Source organism: Vigna umbellata, chromosome 11, assembly GCF_029865625.1.
Source record: "Vigna umbellata cultivar VRB3 chromosome 11, Vumbellata_1.0, whole genome shotgun sequence".
NCBI lineage: Eukaryota > Viridiplantae > Streptophyta > Magnoliopsida > Fabales > Fabaceae > Vigna > Vigna umbellata.
Genome location: NC_142175.1, coordinates 5743650 through 5756056, shown reverse-complemented (window position 1 = coordinate 5756056; position 12407 = coordinate 5743650). Strand labels below are relative to the sequence as shown.

Here is a 12407-nt window from a genome sequence, read left to right as displayed (position 1 = left end):
CACGTATCACCCTCACACAGCCACGTATCACCCTCACACAGCCACGTATTACCCTCTCACAGCCACGTAGCTAACTTCAGTCCACCCTGTCAGCTGCTCCGTTAAAAAATCAAAGCCGTCAAAAAGGACTTGATTGCACACTTTTTACAAAATTTGAGACCACATTGAATTTCTAAAAAAAGGTAGGACCCAATTGAACATTTGTCCCCCTTCGAGGGACCAAAAGAGGTATTAAACCTTAAATTTATAACATATGCTAATACTAAAATAAAATTTTAAATTTATCTTTTAAATTTTTTTTATGTTTCAGAGTGCTAAACCCTTCCATTTCTCTCCCTCCCCATCTCTCATCCAGCCGGCAACGACGACCTTTTGGCGGCTCACCGGCAGCGATGCGTTGACGGAATAGTGTCAACCAACTTTCATGTTCGAGTATTGAAGGAATGGCTTTTGAAGTTACGATTTTGGGATTGGGGATTCTGATTTGGAGAATTTCGTGTGTTCTTTTGGGGGTTAGGGTTTCGAAATGGGGATTTGGGTTTCTAATTCTCGCTTTCGGGTTTCCCGTGGTGGTTGATGGTGGTTGCGCTGGTAGCTTCAATGGAGGCACTGGTGAGTGCGGCCAGCGATCTGCAACGATTCATGTTTTTCTTACCTCCAAGCGGCAATCTGTAAGCCTCTTCTCTCCTCCAGCCGGCGATGACCACTTGCGGCGATATAGTAGAGGCGACAGACCAGCATTGCAATGGTCCTTTTTTGTCTGATACATAAAGGAAATTAAGCAAATGGAATATCTTTCGAAGGTATATAGATTTATATTTATATATAATATGTTCTTGATGGCATGTAATCTATGTTTATGAGGGTCTGAATCATTAAGATGAGAAATATGAAGCTGTTTAAAAAAGCTATGTTTGAGAAAACTATATTCTGAATAGGTTATCCATGAGATGCTGTGCAAAACATCTATCTCATTTGCGAACTTTAGACAGGCAAAGGTTGACCTCAGCACCAATGGTTAGTTTAGTTTAGTTATTTAGTGCCATATTTTTCAGTATTTCTTACAACATTTAAAAATTTTCGTTCATTACAATACCTTAGCATTTATGGGAAAATGCAAAATTGCAGGTTTTACTATACCAAAAGGATGGAAATATGGACCCTGAAACTTACATCAATCCAAAGGAATTCGATCTTTCCAGATGGGAAGTATGTATGATATATAGTAATTAATTTTGAAAAAAGAATGTTCTTCCACTCATTCTTGAACATGTGAGTTTGATTTTGAGGAACAGAAGATGATATGTTATGTGTCTTAAAATTATGTATTCTGCAGAATCACACAGCAAGAGCGGGTTCTTTTATTCCATTTGGATTGGGAAGCAGATTTTGTCCTGGGAGCGACCTGACCAAACTTCAGCTCACCATTTTCCTCCATCATTTTCTTCTTAACTACAGGTTTCATTTATTTTTTACATATTTTTTATTTTATTTTTTGTCTTAGAAGGATAGTCAAGGAAGCATTGCTTTATGTTATATTGTGAAGAAAACATTTGATCTGATTGGTCTTAAACAATTGAATGGTGCATGATGGAGAGAGCAAGCGGCATTGTTATGCTTCTAGCATATGCCGGATACATCTTCTTTCAATTAAAAACACATCGACAATTTTTTGATGCACAAGAGGTGATTGATGTTTTACCCTTGATTCAACACATTTCATAAGCTTTACTCCAACAATTTTGCTAAAGAAATAACAATTCCTTTTCAATATATGACACTCATTTTGACTTATTAAGGATGTAGAACAAGCTTTAACCACTTAATATTTTATAGAATAAGTTGGGGCATTTTTGTTAACTTCATTAGCATCATTTTGTTATCAATTATGGGAAACGCTGCAGAGCATGCCGGTTTAATCATTTTCCCTTTCAAGAACAAGTTGGTATGGTTTCCACATAAGTTATTTTGCTAAGCATAATTTTCAATTTTGCATATAAGGTTAAGCTTGTCAAATGTGTTTCACTTAAAAAATATATTTATGATGCAGGACATATCATTAGGTGTTGCAATGGGATCTACAACTGAAATTTCTGGTGAGGCTAAACTATTTTTAATATTAGTGTGTATGATTTAGTCCCATTTATAGCACCACGTACAAAAGAAAGAGCCACCTCTTCTATCTCCGTTTTCTCACCACCCAAATAATATAAGTAAAAGGCTTTTCTACTTTGGTTTTTATTAGGATTATAACTTACAGACCTAATTTAAATTTAATGATAATACATTATTTAAATTCAAACTAAAACATAATTTAATATAGATTTAAAGTTTCAGTGCAGTCGCGTGGTTTTTATCATGATTAATTTGATAGAAAACTTTTAAAAATGACACTAGAAAATTCGTTTTTAAGGCTTTCTTTATTTTTCTTTTACTTCTTAATTTTCTTTTATTGTACATTTCTTCAGTTTCTTTTATTATTTATAATATTTAATTTTCTTCTTTTTACAGGGTAACAGGCAGATTAGTTGGAAACGCTTCATGGAGTCTATTGGCAATGGACAAGTTATCTCCTACAATGTGAAGATTAATTTGAGTACTTTTAAAAGTATTTATTTGAATAAATTTATATTAAAAATTGAAATGTAATGTTAAAATATATAGTTTCCAAATTTTTCATATGTTTAATATTTTTTATTTCAAGCTTAATTCATAATCATTTAGTTTTGGTGATTTTGGATAATTTACTAGATAATTTGATTTTTTTCATTTTAGGTTTTGGTTTAATGATTAAATAAATAAAATTAAAAAAATAGTAAATTTAAACTGGTCACAATAAAATTAAATTCATTATCATTTTTTTTTATAATTGTACAAAGATCTAAGTCTGTTGGTCAACAAAGTCTGTTAACACTTAAAATTTAAGTCTAGTGTGTTGTAAAACAGACTTTTTTAAGTCTGTTTTGTACCAGTGAGTTTTTTCAAGATTAATACAAAAATTAAAATATTTTATATTAGGAATATAGATTTTTACTTATTTTACTAAAAGTAAAATAAACATTTATTACACGACTAATTAGACTCTATATATACAATAAAAGTGAATACTATTTTAGAAAAAAAAAATAGTTGATATACAATTTAAGCAAAGTTTTATTCCCCTGTTTTCGCCAACAGACAACGGAAATAAATTCCAGTGGCTACGGAATATTCTTCATTCATTCCCTCCCAAATAGTATCATCCTCACTGTATGGAAATCTGTTTTTAAATACTTAAGTACGACCTATTACAAACAAACTTAAAGTTTGTTTTTCACTTTATTTTATTGTTTTGGTGGGTCTAAGATGTGAAACACCTGTCATTGTCTTCAAAGGAGAGGTTGACCCTTTGACTCATTTCTATTAATGTGACATCTATCTCTCTCTCTCTCTCTCTCTCTCTATATATATATATATATATATATATATATATATATATATATGTCACATTAATAAAGAGAACTTGTAGTTTAAAAAGAAATGTATGTAGTTTGAAATAAAATGATTTATAATTTTCAACTTATTTATAATTTAATATTAAAGTTTAATTTTAATCAATGTGATTCATGCAGATGAAAATTCAACTTTAGAGAACTTTGATTCATATGACTACAAAAGAAATTAATTAACCATGGTAGGTGAACTGATTCTATTATGTAAATGTGAGATAAAGTAATAAATTTTCCGAACTCAAAGTTAATAGAGAATAGCATTAATTTATAAAAAAAATGTGAAAGATTAATTTTTGTCCCCGAAGAATAAATTTCCGTAAAATGCACTACACCTAAACATTAAATGCAAAGCACAGACACAGGAAAATTTCTCTCGTACACAAGCATCTCGAAGGAATTAATCTCAACTAAGATAAAGCCAAACTCCAATATTGATTCCATCAGCTTTGTAATGGCTCATGGTAGGAAATTCACTGAGGATTAGGAGGACGACTATTTGCAGCACAGACCCTAGAGCCCCACTCAAGCAATTCTTTGCTCGTATCATCCTTGTGAACAATCACCTCAATGAAGCATAAGCAATCTTTCTTGTCTCCTGTTGCTGTCTGAATTGCTTCAATAAGTTCCTCCTCGCATGTGACCTGAAATAAGGCATGCATGATGAACTTTTCATAAGAATGCAATTAACAAATTTGTTGTTGAATGTGTAAGAATTTGTAGTCACTTACCTTACTGGTCCAGCATTTCCCGTCACCATTGTGGATTGCATCCACCAAGGCAGTGTAGTTCCAGTTCTTAATCACATTGTATGGCCCGTCATGAATTTCAACTTCAATGGTGTATCCACCATTGTTTATCAGGAAGATGATGGGATTCTGCTCATTTCGTATCATTGTGGAGACATCCTGAGCTGTCACCTGCAAACAAGTTAAACAAAATGCCTTATAATTAGCTCAAGAATTGTTGAGTAAGGATAAAAAATTTAGACTTGTTATAGCAGACCATGAGGGAGTGAAAATTGTAAATTTATTGGAGTACTGTAACCAAGAAAGAGCAATTTCCTTTTGATTGAAGTGTGCTTAGATAGTTATGAAAGGCAAACCTGAAAGCTTCCATCACCAATGCAAGAAATCACACGCTTTGGACGAACAGCCTGAGCATAACCAAGAGTTGCACCAACAGACCATCCAATTGAGCCATATTGCATTTGGAACTCGTACCTGTCAACAAACCTTCTCTTCAAAACTGAAAACAAACGCTAGAATGAAAACTAAAATGGTAAACACCAATCACACTGAACGTGCTACTCACCCACATCCTTTTGGCAACTTCAGCTTTTGGCAGTTAAACCAGGAGTCCCCTGTCTCAGCAATCACAGCAGTCTCACCAGACAGCATTTCTTGAACATGCTTAAACAGTATATTAACCCTCAAAGGCTCTCCTGGTTCAGCCTTCAGAGGCTTTCCATCAGGGACAAATATCCTGGCATAGTTTTCATATGCAGTGTTGTTATGCTGAAGACGCTTTCCAAGTGCTGTGAGGAAGTCCTTCATGAGGATACACCCAAATGCAGGTCCATTTGAGATCACAACTCGGTCAGGCTGCACAATGATGGCCTTCTCCTTCTTCAGAAGGAGAGAGTACCCTACTGAACTGTAGTCATTGAAAATGGGGCCAGCAAACAAGTATGCATCTGCAGATTCCACAATCTCAGCACAGAAAGCAGTGCTCACAGCTCCCCAGAATGTGCCAATGAAGTGCGGGTGGTACTCAGGTACTAGTCCTTTGGCTGATGGCATCACAGCAAATGGATAGCCAGATGCATCGGCAAGCTCAACAAAAGCCTCACATGCCTTAGCCACCCTCAGTTTTGGACCACCCACCATTACAGGCTTCACTGCCTTGTTTAGGAACGCTGCTGCTGCCTCCACCGCTGCCTCCAACCCTAGCTTGTTACTCAATCTGTAACAGTATAACACCCATCAATAAAGAAAACCACTGAGAAAGAAACATATACATCTATTATCATCATTTCCCCTTTCTAAAAGAACTTACAACAAACATTAGTCCTTCAAGAATAAGAACAACCTCATGCTATCAATTTAAACCTTAAATCTAACCACTTGCTGCAATTTTAGTTCATAAAAAGTATGTTAACATTATTACTCAAGTAGAATGACATTTCAAATGTTGAACTAAAGTGACTGATAAATTTCCCTTTAAGGGAATCAGTGTCTCACAAACCAAGTTGAGTATTTAATCAAAAGAATATGAAAAATCAAACCTGGGAGAGAGAGAAAATGGAACTGGTTCACGACTGAAAGTGGGGTGAGGAATGCCAGGCAAGTTACAGCTTATGCTTATGTAGACGGGCTTGCTTTCTTTCAAACAGGTTGAGATCGCTGTATCAATCATTTCATGAGCATCCTCTATGTTATTCACCACAGCCTATCAAACCATACACTAAAATCATTTAGCACAATCACAGATTCATATCCATCAAGAAAGTTAAGAAATAAAACTTTATTTTCTTTACTTCAGTTCATGTATATTAAAAGAATATTTTTATTTTTAAATGTAAAATAAACGGATCTATATTAAATAAAAAGTTAAAAATATTAATACTTTATTATGTTAGAAAAATGTACAAGATAAAAAAGGTATCCGTTTATAATTTTTCAGAAGATAAGTACTCAAGTCAGGTTTTTCACCAAACTAGGCAAATATGCCTTCAATAGTATTAAAATGGATAAATTTTGATCCAAAGTGAAGTCGTGGGGGGCCAAACGACTTTAATTGAAGAAGTTGTGCTCCCTGCACGACTTCACACTATTGAACAGTGTGAAGTCGTACATGGGGTACGACTTCACACTAATGAACAGTGTGAAGTCGTGCTGGGGGCACGACTTCTTCAATTGAAGTCGTTTGGACCCCTCACGACTTCTCAATTTTCGTAATTTCGATTGAATTTGCCCACTTTAGTAATATTAAAGCCAAATATACCTAGTTTGATGCAAAAACCACTCAAGTCATGTTACATACAAGAACACTACTATTGCACCTTGTACACTTAAAATTGAAGTAATTGTAGCTGAAAAATTATACTTTGACGTTGTTTATTGAAATAAACATTCACTTCAAAATTTTATTTTAATAATATAATATTATACATCAATAATTTAATTTAGAAAATAATTATTTTTATTACACATATTAAAAAATAATTTAATAAAATTCATTACTGAAAATAATTTTTTTATTATGAGGGGTAAAAGTATGAATGGTGATTTTTAGTTTCACAAATATTCAGGTGCATTAATTCTCTTTTTACTGAGATCTACTCAAAATCACTTTATCCTTTCAGATTACACCCACAGAAAAAGACATAAATAGGAAAGAAGTCTGTTATAAATAATCAACAATTAAAAGTTGAATACAATATGTCTAATCACACACTAATGTAGTTTCTTCCTTTTTAGAATAAGTAAAATATTTCTTTAAATCATATTTATGATGATGTCTCATTGGTTGAAAATAGAAAGCAGGCAAATTAAGAAAATGAATGTTCTCTTTAATTAAATGCTTAAGACGCTATTATGATTATTGCATGTGTCACGATCTAAATAATTTTAGACCTCAGATATGTTGACAATTTTTTATAATAATTTTTTAATAATAAATCATGTATTACTATTTTATTAATTTCTTAGAATTTATTTTTAAGAAAATATTTGAAATAAACCAATTGCAATTGTAAAAAAGTTATAAAAATAATTATTAACAAAATATTTTTCATAATTTTATTCAAATACCCCAACTTTTCTAATAAATCAATCGTATTTATGTAAAAAAAAATATACAAAAACACTGTAATTTAAATCAAGAGTCACTAGACCAGAATTATTATTATTTGTTCATAGGTGTCGAATTATTATTATTTTTATTAAAAACCATGGATTATTGTAATGAAATAACATGGTAAATGGAGATGGAAACAAAATGAGGGTGAGATTCTGACCTGGTAGCAGGTAACAGTTTGGAAGCACCTGAGTTCCTGACTGAAATCTGGCAACCCAATGGTGTGGTGCAAGATCCTGTTCGTGCCGAAGTCGTTCGTGTTGGGTCCACCAACGATGCAAATCACCGGAAGATTCTCACTGTACGCGCCGGCGATTGCGTTGATCACACTCAGCCCGCCCACTGTGAACGTCACCACGCACGCGCCGACGCCCCGGCACCGTGCGTAGCCGTCGGCGGCGTACCCGGCATTGAGTTCGTTGCAACATCCGACGTTGGTGAGTTTGGGCTCCGCGATGAGGTGGTCGAGCAGGGTGAGGTTAAAGTCACCGGGGACGGAGAAAACGTCTGTGACCCCAACCTGCACGAGGCGATGCGCGAGGTGGCGGCCGAGGGTGGCCTCGGTGGTGGTGACGGCTGTGGCGGGGGCGGAGTTCTTGATGGCTGAAGCGGTGCCGTTGGGGACATTGCCGACGTCGTTGTTGGCGGGCTTACTGGAGTCGAGGGAGCCGATGCTGTCCATGGGTTTGTTTGAGTTTGATGAGGTTAAGGTTGTGTGTGTTGACGGTGATTGTAATAATGTGAGAGAGAAATAAGAGGGTATGGGAATTTATAAGGGTGTGTGTGTGTGTGGTGTAATAGTGAGAGGAAGAGAAGATGGTGGGTTGCATTACAAGGGGCGGTTTTCGGGTTTTGCATGTTGGAAGGAAGAGCCATTTGGAATGGTATTACTGCTCTCTCCTATTTTTGCTTTGCACCATGTGATATGTCATGTGATGTGTGTCTCACTGGTTCCAAATTCAACTTCCGACACATAATTACGACACTGTTTTTGCTCCGGCTGACTTTTCTTTTTCTTTATGTGAATTTTTTGTTTACTTAATTAATGAAAAGCCTAGTAAAAATACTTATTAATTGAGAAAATGTTTCTCTAATTAAAAACTTATGGTTTTGCGTGTTAATATATGACCAGAGTTAATAAATATGTATAAATTTTATAAATACATGTGTTTATTATTTTTATTGTATTATTTTTATTATAAGTTAATTAATTTGTCTCCTTATAAATCATAATTAAATGTTAGTGTTTGAATGATTGTGTTTTTCAAATAAAAGAAGTCACAATTCTTGGATGTTAAAACTCTCGAATGTCTTACCTTTGTATATAAATCTCACTTTGGTGTTTTAAGTTATCTCAAATGGGTCTTCATTTTTCAAATGTGATGTAAGTTGATCTTTTTGTTAATATATATAACTAGGTCAGTATGTGGTTTTTTGATTTTTTAATCTTTTTAATTTTATTTACATTTTTTTTAAAAACAAAACTTTGTCACATGTCAAATGAGATCCTATCACGTGGTAGTGATTGTGACACGTGTCATATGAAAAATTTCAATTTAGTCATTTTATTTGTATTTGATATCGTTTTAGTTCTAATGATTTTTTAAATTGGAGCAATTTCATTCCTCTCTAAATTAAAATCAAATTAAACTTTTATATAGATCTATAATGATATAACAATTTAAAATAAATATAAAAAATTAAAATGTATAAATTTTTCTTTTAAATTTTAAATATACTCATTTTAATTTGTTATAAAAATATTTTAAAATGTATAACATAATTGAAACAAAATTTAAATAAAGTTCAATGTATAACATAAATTTAATATTGTAAAACTTATTTAATAAAAATATCAATTTTAATAAAGATATCATTATACATCTATATAAAAGTTAAATTTGGTTTTAATTTGGAGATGGATGACATTGGTCCAATTTAAATAAAAATATATTAGAACTAAAATGAGACCAAATACAAATAAAAGGTCTAAATTGAGATTTTTTTCACATGACACGTGTTACTATCATTGTCACATCACATTATCTCTGTCACGCCACATTATCTCTGCCATGTGGCAAGATCCTCATTTGACACGTGACAACGTTTTTTTTAAAATAAAAATAAAAAATAAAAAATCACATATTGACACATGACATTGATAATGTCGTCAATTATGTATTAACAAAAATGGCCAAATTGTATCACATTTTCAAAAATGAGGACCAAATTGAGACAACTTAAAACTTGATGCCCGAATTGAGATTTTTGTACAAATATGAGGACTATCCGAGAGATTTAACCTATTTATTATTATCACAACAGTATATAATAATTTGTACCAATTATAATTTTTAGTCTAATATTGTTTAATTTATGTATATCTAATAAAGTATAATTGAAAAAACACTTATTTAGCATAGCAAAAAATTTATAATGTATTTCTACTTTAAAGCTATCGAGTATTATTGTTAGGATCAATCACTATGCATCTAAGGTATTATTTGCTTTGATGCATGTCATTGTTTTGTCTTTAAAAGACGCCTAAGAGCGTAATGAGTTTTAAATTGCCTTAGGCCTCGACTCTTAAGTGAATTGGAACTATTATGTATCGCAGAAAGATAAGCCCTTTAGTTGAGGTTTAAAATGAATGATTGACCATCCCCAATGGAGGACTTAAGAGACCAATGGTTTGTCTGAGAATCTCGTTACCAGCCCCACGATAGGTACCAATGTCATCTTACTAGAATCTTGAGCATGGATCTATATGGACAGGTGGCAAGATCCTAGTGGTGGCTTGAATGCTTTTGATGACCCAAATTGAATCCCTTGTTTATCAGGAGGGGAGATCCATCAACAAAAGATTCTTTAATGCTCAAAGTTAGTAAGAGAGTTTTGATATTTATGAATATAGTAGTGAATATGAGTGATTATTGAATGAATATTTATTGGAGAATACTAGTTGCATTTATAAGATCAACACGGATCATGAACCTATGTTATCATTAGAATAATACTAATCTCAAGTATATAATATCAAAGTAGTTAATAACAATATAATTATATTTCATCAAAATAAATCATAGTATCAAATTGTTGAGATTAATTATGATACGTAGATATTTCTCAATAAACATAAGCTTGAGTTGTTTAAAAATAAAGAGGTTTAATGAATCTTGTTGGATCGTGTTATTGGATTAAATATGAACCTCAATATTAAACAATCAAAGTTAGTCTACTAAACAAATAGAATGTGGTATGAAATTATGAAAATGATATAAGTTTTAAACAAATTCCGAGGTTGACAAATTGTGTCGTGCATAATAAATAAAGTCATCTCATACTGAAGTGAAATCATGTTAACTTTGGACGACTTTTTTTTTTGTAAAAGTTAAAGTCATTGCAACTTGAAACGACTCAGTTAATTATTTGAGTCAAAAGCAAAGTCTCGAGACATGTTAGCATTACTTCAGTTATCTTGTGAAGTATATTAAAGTTGTTGAATGTTGTAACAACCTCTCTATTTATATATATAATGTGAATGAAGGAGTAATTTTAAAAAAAAAAAAGAGAAAATGTCGTCCAAATTTACACAATTTCTTTTCAGTTACAACGAAATTGTTTTAGCAATGTAACATTTTTTTTGTTATAAAGTCATGCAACATGCCCAGATTTGTCCAACTTTAACTTTTTTTTTCAAAACTTGCACAATTTTAATAATTTTGGAATCAAATCTATTCTAATAAAAAATTTTGCACGACACATTTTTATTATGTCACTCATGCGTAGTTATGTTGAAAATAAAAGAATTAAAATCTTCGAAAGATCCTCATGTTTGTATTGAAATCTTAATTTAATTTTTATAAGTTGTTTCAATTGAGTTTTAATTTTTTAAAATATGTAATAAATAGACAATTTTAATAGAAAAAAACAGCTAAGATGTGTTGATGTGGCGCATATGATATGATTAAGTTTATTGTGTAGAATACGTATTTAATTTATTTTCTAAAAATTTTATTTAATTTAATTTAATTCATTTTATTTGTATTTAATTTAGGCTTAAATGTTTACTTCGTCTCAGGTGAATTTTTATTTAGTATCCAGTTTTAAAAATGAAGACATTGGGTCCTTATGTTATGAAAAATATATGAATAAGGTCCATAAAGAAAGAACAAGTTCAACAAATCATCAAAGAAAAAGCTAAACAAAAGAGAAAAAAAGCTGGACAATGTGAAAACGTTCTGATGAGATTATTTTTTCATAAGGATATTGAATAGTTACGGGTAACCTATTTGAGTAGCTTTGAATATTTTTTTCTTTCTCTTGTTTAAAACAAGTTCTGAATTTTGAATATAGAAGGTCCACATTTTTTTTTACAGTGAAAACAGTTGAGACGACGTTGTTAATAATAGATTACCAAGAGAAATGGGTAAAAGAAACTTCCACCCAAGATTTAATAATTGATCTATTCTTAGCGTAGGTAGAAGAGAGAAAAGAAAAAATATGTTCACATCATGGACTTAACGCGATTATTGTCGACTAAACTCAATATCTTTAATTTTAAAATCGAGTATTAACCGGAAAGACGGTGAAGACGAAATAAACCTTTAATCCTTTAATTTATTCTGTAACCGGAGACTCAGAGAACTCTAATTGAATCCCCAATGTTTTGTTTCTCTCTCGAAAAAGAACCTAATCTCGTGGGGTTTCTTGGTTTCGTGGGCAGAGATGTTTCTAGGGGAGGTACCTTTCTTCTCCTTCTTTCCATTTTTGGTTCACGATGCAAGGAGAGGGCTCCCTTCTTCCTTTTTTTCCCCTCTGGTTCAACTCGCGATGTAGGGACGTTTTTCCGGTGGCAGGCGCGGCGATTCGCGGTGAGGGAAAATCGTGTGTGGCTTGCGACTTTGCAGTTTTCGGGTTTTCTTTTGCTTATGTTCTTTCAATTTATGGTTCTCGATGGTCACGATTTAGGGTTTGAAATTAGGGTTTCTTAAATTGGGAATTATGGGGTTAAGGTTTTCGCGTTTTGGGTTTCTGATTCTGGCGATCTGGGTTCGT

The 12407-nt window shown here is 32.6% G+C and overlaps 2 protein-coding genes across 2 annotated transcripts; one reads left to right on the top strand and one right to left on the bottom strand.

Moving 5' to 3' along the window:
• The first annotated feature begins 289 nt into the window (after positions 1–289).
• On the top strand, positions 290–2733 carry LOC124847090 (7,8-epoxymelianol synthase CYP88A51-like). Its single transcript, XM_088102380.1, has 6 exons — positions 290–803; positions 939–1017; positions 1129–1209; positions 1337–1458; positions 2051–2096; positions 2512–2733. Exons 2-5 carry the CDS (start codon positions 946–948, stop codon positions 2061–2063), a joined length of 288 nt encoding a protein of 95 aa, XP_087958506.1. The 5' UTR covers positions 290–803; positions 939–945; the 3' UTR covers positions 2064–2096; positions 2512–2733.
• Positions 2734–3699: 966 nt separating this feature from the next.
• LOC124847088 (pyruvate decarboxylase 2-like) lies at positions 3700–8133 on the bottom strand. Its single transcript, XM_047324481.2, has 6 exons — positions 7510–8133; positions 5776–5939; positions 4803–5453; positions 4594–4711; positions 4220–4408; positions 3700–4132 (listed from the first exon to the last, which is right to left on the bottom strand). The coding sequence occupies exons 1-6, from the start codon at positions 8029–8031 to the stop codon at positions 3962–3964; spliced, it is 1815 nt and encodes a 604-aa protein (XP_047180437.1). The 5' UTR covers positions 8032–8133; the 3' UTR covers positions 3700–3961.
• Between the last annotated feature and the right edge of the window lie 4274 nt (positions 8134–12407).